The sequence below is a fragment of the Piliocolobus tephrosceles genome, chromosome 18, assembly GCF_002776525.5.
Source record: "Piliocolobus tephrosceles isolate RC106 chromosome 18, ASM277652v3, whole genome shotgun sequence".
In the NCBI taxonomy this organism is placed as follows: domain Eukaryota; kingdom Metazoa; phylum Chordata; class Mammalia; order Primates; family Cercopithecidae; genus Piliocolobus; species Piliocolobus tephrosceles.
In genome coordinates, this window is record NC_045451.1 from 36,304,629 (window position 1) to 36,315,379 (window position 10,751).

A 10,751-nucleotide genomic window follows, 5' to 3' on the forward strand; every position below is an offset into this window, starting at 1 on the left:
CATTCTGCAGAGCCGGGAGACAGAGTAGATCGGTCAGTCAGCCTGGGTCGCTGCCCTTGTCTAACTTAACCCAAGACACCAGCACGCCGGGTGAAGCCAGGGTTAGGGGTGGGGCCTGGGCTCCGGAAAGGGGGCGGGCCCGCCGTCCTCCAGTGCAAATTGCGTCCTGGAGTAGTTTGTCCTACGTTGCGGCCCGTAGAGGCTCCGAGTCACCGCCTCTTCTCCGGGAGTGGCGGACATTCGATCATGTGACAGTCCGGAGGCCAGAACCGGGCAGGTTGCGTGAAGCGCAGGGGTTTCACAAAAACAAACGGTGACGGCGCCGCAGCAGGGTCTATCTATGGCCGAGGCGGTGAAGCCCCAGCGCCGGGCCAAGGCCAAGGCCAGCCGGACTAAAACAAAGGTGAGGATCTCCCCACCCTCCCGAGGCTCTGGCAGTGTGCTGTGTCTCCCTGCTGCTCTCTTCGGCCTCCCCAGCCAAATCTACTCGCCTTCCCTGAGCCCTCTGCAACCTCTGCCTCCACCTTTCAATATTTGATCCCACCACCCGTTGACATCCGCCCTTCTCCTCCATTCCTTCTCCACACCCCCTTGCCAGGACCCCATTTTTCCTTCTCCCTCCTGTGACTTCACTGGCCTCTTCTTTTTCAGCTCTCTTCTTGGCTTTCCTCACCTGGGTCTGGTTTCCTGCCGTGAAATAATTTTTCTGTTTCCAGCCCCATCGTTGACTCTCTCTTTACTCCTTTATATCCTAGAACATTTTCAGTCCCTGCCATGCGTAAAGAGAGAAGGTTCCTCTCCTCCATGCGGAGAAGGTACCTTTGGCAGAACTTTATAAGTAGACTAGTGATGTGCCATTTCTCATCACTTTGAAAGTTCAAGATGACAGTGGTGCTGCCTCTGTTTATTTCTTATTATCTTGATTGTTTATAAGGGGCACGAATGGCTAGAAATTAACCCAGGGCGGGACTCACACAGTAGGGAAGTATTTGAATTTTCTGGGTGTCCTGTATTAGACTACATGTGGTATTAGAGTGATTTTAAGTTGATTTGTCTGTAAGTGCAGTCTGGATTTTCATTTTGTTTATATATATGTGTGATATATATATATATATATATATATATATATTTTTTTTTTTTTTTTTTTTTAGACGGAGTCTCGCTCTGTCGCCCAGGCTGGCGTGTAATCTCGGCTCACCGCAACCTCCGCCTCCCGGGTCGGAGTTACTCGGGAAGCGATTCTCCTGCCTCAGCTTCCCCAGTAACTGGGATTACAGACATGCGCCACCACACCCGGCTAATTTTGTATTTTTAGTAGAGACCGGTTCCTTGTTGGTCAGGCCTCAAACTCCTGACCTCAGGTGATCCGCCCCCTTAGCCTCCCAAAGTGCCCGGATTACGGGCGTGAGCCTCCTCGCCCGGCCTGTTTATATATATTTTCTAAGATGATCAGATTAAATGCTGCTCCCGGCTGGCCAGACCTCATAATTTTGGCTTACCTGAAACAGAGTTTACATTTGGGAAATAAGGAGGATGGTATTACAAGTGCAGGACATTTTTTTTCCCCAGAAGTGGGTGGTGGTCCAAAGCAGGTGTAATTTAAACATGATACTGTAATCCGATTTTCTCATGGGAACAAGGTTTTAACAGGAGGCTAGTGTTCATAGGTACCATACCTAATAGACTGTAAATGACTTATGTGGATTTCTTTCATTATGATGCTCTTTTTTTTCTTTCTAACTTTTATTTTAGGTTTAGAGGGTCCATGTGGAGGTTTGCTACATGGGCAAATTGCACGTCTTGGTGGTTTAATGTGCAGATTATTTTATCACCCAGGTAATGAGTATAGTGCTTGACAGGTGGTGTTTTTATCCTTACCGTCTTCCCTCCTTCCACCCTCAAGTAGGCCCTGGTATCTATTATTCCCTTCCTTGTGTCCATGTGTACTTAATGTTTAGCTCCCACTTATAAATGAGAACATGTGGTATTTGATTTTCTGTTTCTGCATTAATTTGCTTAGGATAATTGCCTCTAACTGCATCCACGTTGCTGCAGAGGACAAAATTTTGTTCTTTTTTATGTCTGCGTAGTATTCCATGCTGAGTATTTACCACATTTTCTTGATACGACTTTTTAAAAGGCTGTAGTGGAGTTAGACACATTGGTGTATCCATGTCTGTGAGGAGTTATTCTGGGGAGACAGTCATTTTGGTACTGAATTTCAGAAATTTTATTTATTTTTTTTGAGTCAGAGTTTCACTTTTGTTGCCCAGTCTGGAGTGCAGTGGCGTGATCTGTGCTTTCCACAACCTCTGTCTCCTGGGTTCAAGCAATTCTCCTGCTTCAGCCTCCTGAGTAGCTGGGATTACAGGCATGCGCCACCACGCCCGGGTAATTTTGTATTTTTAGTAGAAACAGGGTTTCTCCATGTTGGTCAGGCTGGTCCCCAACTCCGGACCCCAGGTGATCTGCCCTCCTCGGTCTCCCACGGTGCTGGGATTACAGGCGTGAGCCACCGCACCCGGCTCAGAAATATTTTTAAGAGAAATGCTTTTGCATTGTATTGGGTTGGTAAAGAACTATCCAGGCCCAGGAGGAAGAAAAAAGCCATTGGCCAGCTATGCATAAGATCCCTAAACCTGCTTAACAATGAGACTACAAAAAAAAGAAAAAAAAAATTATACCTATCCAGTGAAGAAAAAAAAAAAAATCCCTGAACCTAGAATGCAGTAGTGCATAACACAGAAATGTTAGTTGTCTATGAGAGAGCAGAATCTTAAGTCTTAATCTCTAGTTTTTTTCCCCCAATATATTGATGAAACTAAAGCCTCCAGGGGTTAAATTATTGCTCAGTGTCATGCAGTGAGTGAGAGAACTCAGGTTAAAGCCAGAAATCCTGACTCTCAATCCAGGAGCTTAGTAGTTATTTCGTATTTCATATGTCTTTTGTCTTTCCATAGATAGAATGTTGCAAATACTTTAAAAAGAGTCAGTTAAGGGGATTCCCTCATAAGTTATTTTGTTTAAAACAGAATTTCTAAATTAAAAAGTTAAAAATCTTAAGCTTTTAGATCCATCATGAAAAACCAATTGATTATATTTTTTTATCCATCTTAGGCAACTTTCCTACACAAACATACGTTAATTATTTTTTTTTGTTAAAGTTTATGAAGAGGCCTTTATTTCAGAGGCATTTTGTCAAACCAAAAATCCTTGACATCTACTTTTGCCCACACTCTAAATCTAATCATTCACTAAGTCTTGCCAATTGCATTTTCTAAATATTCTTTTGATTCTGTACATTTCCTCTCCATCCTAACTACTATGACCTTACTCCAAGGAGGATTGCTTCTAAACTGGCCTCTTTACATTCATTCTTGCTGCCCATTCTCTAAACTGAGCTGGGTACATATTTTTCAAAACAAAACTGATCACGTTACTCTCCTCAAAATCTTTCAAAGACTTCCCATCACTCAGAGGCTAGAGTCCAAAGCATAGACTAAGGGCACTGTATGATCTTGGCTCTGTCTTCCTCCTCAGCCTCAGTTCTACCACGACTCCCACCATTCTCCCTTTTCTTTTTCTTTTTGAGACCGAGTCTCACTCTGTGTTGCCCAGGCTGGAGTGCAGTGGTGTGATCTTGGCTCACTGCAACCTCCGTTTCTTGGTTCAAGCAATTCTCCCGCTTCAGCCTCCTGAGTAGCTGGGATTATGGTGCCTGCCACCATGCCGGGCTAATTTTTGTATTTTTAGTAGAGACGGGGTTTCACCACATTGGCCAGACTCTTCTCAAACTCCTGGCCTCGGGTGATCTACCCGCCTCGGCCTCCCAAAGTTCTCTTTTGATTCTTAACCTTTATGTCCTTTCCTGCTTCAGGGCCTTTGCCCGTGTTGTTTCCTCTGACACCCCTTCCTGTCCCTCTTTACCTAGCCAACTACTCATTTATGAGGTGTCAGCTAAACAGTACTTCAGCAGAGAAGCTTTCTCTCATCTGCCCGGTGTCACTGCCTCTCCAATAGCACTCTTCTGCCCTTTGTGCCACTCATCTCAGTTGTGGTTACTTTGTCAACATTTCTTTCTCCCTTAGATTTTGAACTCACTGAGGGAGGGACCTGTCTTGTTCTCAGTACCCTTCACAGCCTCTTTGTCACTTGATAGTGTTCATTGAATGATGAAATAAATGCCAGTAATGAAGAATATTTCCAAGCATGGTCACTCAGAAGAATTTAATAAATTTCCTCTGACTAGTATGAGAAAACGGATGCAAAATGTCCATGACACCAGCAAAGCCCCTATCTTTGCCAATCTAGAAAGTTAATTCTTTTAGAATAAAACAATCTAGAAAGTTATTATTTTTTTTGGAGTAAATTGATGCACTTGTTAGTGCTGGTTATAGTTCAGTTATGGTTATAAAGTCCTGCATTAATGAAACCTTTACCATCTGCAGTATAATTTGGCAACTATTTTGGGAAGCACAAACTGGTTCAAAGTCTCAGTTCAGGATGTAGATAGTGTCATGTGCTGTTGCCTTTGGACAGTTTGAGTGGCTTCTGGATTTTACCCAGCAGCTGACCTACATTCCTCAATGTTAATCATCTGGTAGCTAACCTCTGCTGCTAGGTTATGGTTAGGTATGTGGTGCTTATCGCCTGATGCCTAAGAGATAGACCTAATAATATTTTCATTTCTTTAGTATCATTCTCTGCTATAAAATCCCCCAACTCTGAGCACCCTGACTTCATTGATCTTGATAAATTATAAGTTAAGTACAGTAGAGTCTTAGATTTGGACTTACTCTGCAGAAGTCGTGCATTTTATAGTTTTTTTTTTTAACAGTTAATATTAAATTCTGAATGCCAACAACTTTTTAATAGTGAGAGCATCCAGTAATTGCTAAGGACAGACAGATGTGTCCCAGAAGGCCACAGGAAAAACCTTTAAATCCCCGTCCCCCTTGTGCCATGCCTGGATGATTGATTTCCACCTCTAGTCCCTTTCTACCAGGAGTGGTTATCGGTGTGAAGTTGGGGGATGCTGCATAGTATTATTCAGCTTCTTTTGTGCCTCCTAAAAGCCATTCATTTGTTAAACAAATGCTCATTGATCACCAGTTATGTTCCAAAAACTATTCTAGGCTCTTGGGATGTAAAAGAGAAAAAAGCCCAAAGAACCTGACCTTAGTGGAGCTTAACATTCTGGAGGGAGAAGACAAAAAACAAGCAAGCTAAACAAACAAAAACCCATGAAGAAGAAAATACATCATGCTTTATAAGTGCTCTGGAAAAAAAGAAAAAGAACAGGTTGAAGAGTTGGGGAGTACTGGTTAGAGGTTAGGATGGGTGGTCTGGATAGTTTGTTTTTTTTTTTGGGGACAGAGTCTTACTCTTGTCACCCAGGCTGGAGTGCAATGGCACGATCTTGGCTGACTGTAACCTTTGCCTCCCAGGTTCAAGCAATTCTCCTGCCTTAGCCTCCTGAGTAGCTGGGATTACAGGCACCCACCACTACGCCCGGCTAATTTTTTTACTTTTAGTAAAGGTTTTGCCATGTTGGCCAGGCTGGTCTCGAATTCCTGACCTCAGGTAATCCGCCCACCTTGGCCTCCCATAGTGCTGGGATTACAGGCCTAAGCCACCACGCGCGGCCTGGCTAGTTCTTACTGAGGGTGACATTTAAGTAAAGACATGAAAGGGAAGAGATAGTTCACTATGTGGATATTGGGGGAGAAGCGTTTCAGGCAGAGGGACTAGCCAGGAAAAGGCTGTCGGGCAGTAGCATGCCAGACCTGTCCTAGGAACTGCAAGGAGGCGGTGTGGTTAGCGTGGAGTGAGTGAGGGGAAAACAGTAGGAGATGAAGTCAGAAAGGTAGCAGAGCCCAGTCATGTCGGGCCTTGCATGAGCTTTTACTCTGAGTGACATACGGAATCAACACAGGGTTTTGAGCAGAGGAATGACATGATTCCACTTGTGCTTTAAAGGATCACTGTGCCTGCTTTTTGGAGAATAGACTGTAAGGGGGCAAGGGTAGAAGCAGAGACTGGCTGAGACTATTGCAGTCACCCAGGCAAGAGGTAATGGTGGCTTGGGCCAGGATTGTCAGAGAGAAGGTGGTGAGGAGTGTTTGAAGTCTGAGAGCCAAGAGGGTTTGCTGAGGCTGGGATGTGGGATGTGAGAGAAAACAGTCAAGGAAGACCCTGAGAAGGAGAAAGCTGTGGGTGGAACAGGTTTTAGGGGGAAAATCAGGAGTTTGGTTTCAGATACGTTAATTTTGAAATAAACATGTAGTGATGCGGAGTAGGCTTGGGCGTGTGAATGCAAGCCTGCTCCATATCTCTACATGTTTATTTCAAGTGATGAATAGAAACTTCCCATTTATTTCCTAAAACTTAAAAAAAAAACTTTAGTTTTAAACGATTACTTACTTTCTGATTCCTCATTGCTTAAAGTGTGTATGAGTGTACACATACACACACTCACACGCTGTACAACCCAGAAATGAAATGCCCAGAATTCCATCTTCTGGAAATAACTGTTAATAATAGTTTGTTGTATTTTTCTTTAGGTTTTTTCCCCCATATACTCGCACTCCAGAGCATATTTACTGTAATGTATAGTTAAGTATGTTTTTCTGTGTTTATCAACTCTTTCTTTATAGTTGGTTATTGTTTCTCCATTTGAATGACTTTAAAATTGATTTTTTTACCTGTATGTAACTTATGTGGAGATTAAATATAAAGAAATAGATTTTTCTTAATCTGCCTGGCATTTTTAGTTGTAAGAAATATCTTTTGTCGGCATGATGGCACCAGCCTGTAGTTTCAATTAGGAGAGAGGCTAGGCAGGAGGACTGTTTGAGCGCAGGAGTTCAGGGCTGCAGTGTGCTATCATTGTGCCTGCAAATAGCCAGTGCACTCTAGCTTGGGCAACACAGTAAGATGGTGTCTCTGATTTGTTTTTTTAAAAAAGGAAATACCTTTTGCTTAAATTATGTTACTTGATACACGTGGAATTGGTATACACAGAGTTGTTTGAATTTTATTTTATGATCTATAATTATTATTATATGTACATTATGTTTTCCTTCTGTGTCTTTATTTATTTATTTTTATAAAGGTAGAGATGGGATCTCCCTGTGTTGCCCAGGCTGGTCTCAAACTCTTGGGCTCAAGGGATCCTCCTGCTTTGGCCTCCCAAAGTGCTGGGATTACAGGTGTGAGCCACTGCACCTGACTTTTATTTATTTTTAACTGAAGTAGGTAGTTGAAGGCAGTTGCTCTTGTTGCCCAGGCTGGAGTGCAGTGGCACGATCTCAGCTCACTGCAACCTCCACCTCCCAGGTTCAAGTGATTCTCCTGCCACAGCCCCCCAAGTAGCTGGATTTATAGGCACCTACCACTGTGCCCAGCTAATTTTTTATATTTAGTTAAGATGGGGCTTCACCATGTTGGTCAGGTTGGTCTCAAACTCCTCACCTCAGGTAATCCACCCACCTTGGCCTCCCAAAGTGCTGGTATTACAGGCATGAGCCACCACACCTGGCCATATTTGTTTATTTAGAGACAGAGTCTCACTATGTTGCCCAGACTGGAGTGCAGTGGTGTGATCTTGGCTCACTGCATCCTCTGCCTCCCAGGTTCAAGTGATTCTCCTGCCTCAGCTTCCTGAGTAGCTGGGACTACAGGCACCTGCCACCACGCCTGGCTAATTTTTTTGTATTTTTAGTAGAGACGGGGTTTCACTATGTTGGCCAGGATGGTCTTGATCTCCTGACCTTGTGATCCGCCTGCCTTGGCCTCCTAAAGTACCGAGATTACAGGTGTGAGCTGTCCATGCCTGGTCCCTGTTTATGTATTTTTTGAGACAGAGTCTCACTGTGTCACCCAGGCTGGAATGCAGTGGCCTGATCTTGGCTCACTGCAACCTCCACCTACCGGGTTCAAGCAATTCTCCTGCCTCAGCCTCCTGAGTAGCTGGGTTTACATGCGCCAGCCACCATGCCTGGCTAATTTTATAACTGCCCAAGGGGTTCACCTTGCCCACTGCCTAGACAGAGCCGATTCATCAAGACAGGGGAACTGCAATAGAGAAAGAGTAATTCACACAGAACCAGCTGTGTGGGAGACTGAAATTTTATTATTACTCAGATCAGTCTCCCCAGCATCTGGGGAGGAGAGTTTTTAAGGATAACTTGGTGGGTGGGGGGAAGCCAGTGAGCCAGGAGTGCTAACTGGTCAGAGATGAAATCACAGGGAGTTGGAGGTGTCTTGCGCTGAGTCAGTCCCTGGATTGGGGCCACAAGATCAGATGAGCCAGTTTATTGATCATCTGGTGCCAGACCAGGCGTGAGCTTGATGGTACTTGCAGCACCAAAGTTTGTAATTTTGATGAAGTCCAACTGATCTTTTTCTTTTGTTGCTTGTGCTTTTGGTGTCATATATAAGAAGGCTTTGCCTACCCAAAGTTATAAAGATTTTTTTGTTTTCTTCTAACAGTTTAAAAGTTTTACCTCTCACATTAGGTATATGATCCTTTTTGCATTAATTTTTGTGTATGATATAAGGTAGGTGATTTGTTTTTCTAAGACCAGCCCAGAGCGGGCACAAAAGAACCAGCGGGTAGGCAAGTGTAACAGCAAAACTGCAAGTTTATTTTGGTAACCTAAGGTGTGGGGGAGAAGTCTGTCGGCCTCCGGCGAAGGAGGCCGGCAGAGTCCCCCGTGGGGCTCTCGGACGGACTTCCCACAGTCCCGACATCCCGACAGGAGTGGGGCTATGAGAAGGCCGCGTGGCTCACTGGCCAAGAGTGGCTTTTCTAGGAGTGGGAGGGCAATAGGCGGGGCACGGGCGTGTCAGGGGGCGTTCCGCAGGTGCGACCAGGTAAATCTTGGTCTCTTCGGATTGACGTCACCTGGCGCATGCCCAGTTGGTCTGCACCTTCCCGGGTCGCCGGCTGCATTTTCGCGCGCACGGGAAGAGTTGGTGGTGAAGAAGAACCCGGAAGTGCACCATCTTGCCTCCGTTCATCCAAACAGTCCAACCTTTTATTGATAATAGTGATAAAGGGGCGCTGTGGTCTGTCTGGCTACTTCCTGCTGTTAAGGGGCGTCGTTAAGGTCGGGGCCCATGGTTGGTATTTGGACGCACGGGTGAAAAATAAAATAAGGCACAGTATTAGTATAGGAATGAGGAATGGAAGCATTTGTTGGATTATGGGCAAAACCCAGAAGGAAGGTCCTGGCAAGGTTGGGGAGTATGAGATAGTTAAGAAAATTTAGTAAGTTTGAGGCAAGTGGGGGAAGGAAAAACTGATTTCCACTGATTGCTTTCGGTAGGTACTACAGAGATATTGGATGGAAGGCTAGGTCCAGAGAAGGACGGCAAAACAGAATAGGTAGCCTCGCTGTTGATTAAAAAATTAATTGTCTTACCCGCTACCAGGAGAGTTACCCACGGCTCGGCGAGGGTGATGGGGGTCCCCGTGTCTCGGCACCTTCAGTTGTCATCGTCCAGATGTAGGAGCTGGAAGGAGCTCCCAGGATCCTGGGAAAGGGGGTCACGTGGAGGCGCGGCACCTGTTCTCAGGGTGGGGCAATCAGACTTCCAGTTTCCTCCCTGCTGGCAAGCAGGGCAGGGGGTTGCTGGTGGACGAGGGTTAGGACATTCACTGGCCCAATGTCCTGATGCCTTGCACTTATAGCAAGGCTGCGCTGGGGCTCGGGGACCTTGCGGACACCTGTTGGCATAGTGTCCTGCCTTGCCACACTTATAGCAGGCAGGCTCCTTTTGTAGCCTTGGAGTCTGTGGGGTATGTGCTCTCTGGTCTGGGGTTATGACTGGGCTGTAAAGCCGCTGCTAGGAGCTGGGCCTTCTGTTCAAGGCGAGCCTGCGGTCTCCTCTCTGGAGTTATAGACCTTAAAGGCTAATTTAACCAGGTCTTGTATTGGTGTCTAAGGACCATCCTCTACCTTTTGAAGTTTTTACGAATGTCAGGAGCTGATTGAGAAATGAAATAAGACGCCAAAATGGTGGCCCCTGTGGGGGAGGCCAGATCTAACCGGGTATACTGGGTTAGAACCTCAGTCAGTTTAGGGTAGAGGTTAGGATAACCTGGAGGTCATGCCAAGTTAAGTCATAGGCCTGACAAAGGTATCTAAATTCCTTTATGTATATGGTAGGATTAGCTGAGAAATCACCTAAACGCTCCTCAATTTTGGAAAGATCGGCCAATGAAAAAGGGACATGTACTCTGACTACCCCCTCCGCCCCAGCCACCTCTCGCAAAGGTGCTAACACTGTAGGAGGGTGTGGGCAGAGATAGGGGACTCAAGACAGCCAGTTGGGGGCCCCGAAGGAGGCATGGGACCGAGTGGATTACTAGTAGATAAGGAGGAGGAAGGAGGAGTCTGGATGGGGGGAGGAGGAGGAGTCTGGGCAGGAAGGGAGGGGGTGGGGAGAGCGGGGAGAGAAGGAGTATAGGGACGAGAGCCTAAGGCCCAAAAGCCTTGTATGTGAATTTCGGACCACTTGCCTAGCCGCTGGCAGAAATTGCTGAGGTCGATCACACCACAGTGGAAAGGAAAATTAACCGCTTCCTCCTAAGGTCTTGTTCAAGCTGTAAGGTTTTTAAATTGGCTAGGAGGCACCCTAAGGGGGTGCTCTTTGGAAATTTGGACTGGGGGTTTCCCATTTGTTTCTTCTTTTCTTACACAATGGACACAATGGAAATGGAAGTGGATCTCTGCCTGGCTTCA

General features: G+C 45.6%; 1 protein-coding gene across 3 annotated transcripts in view; it reads left to right on the forward strand.

Moving 5' to 3' along the window:
* The first annotated feature begins 240 nt into the window (after positions 1-240).
* The window catches only part of EPG5 (ectopic P-granules autophagy protein 5 homolog), a 140,679-nt gene continuing 130,168 nt past the window's right edge, over positions 241-10,751 (forward strand). For 2 of the 3 annotated variants that reach the window (XM_023207621.2, XM_023207620.1), the window contains exon 1: positions 241-403. In XM_023207621.2, the coding sequence (XP_023063389.1) occupies positions 341-403 (63 nt within the window). In that variant the 5' untranslated portion in view covers positions 241-340. The remainder of the gene's footprint in view (positions 404-10,751) is intronic. The other variant, XM_023207619.1, reaches the window with a different exon arrangement.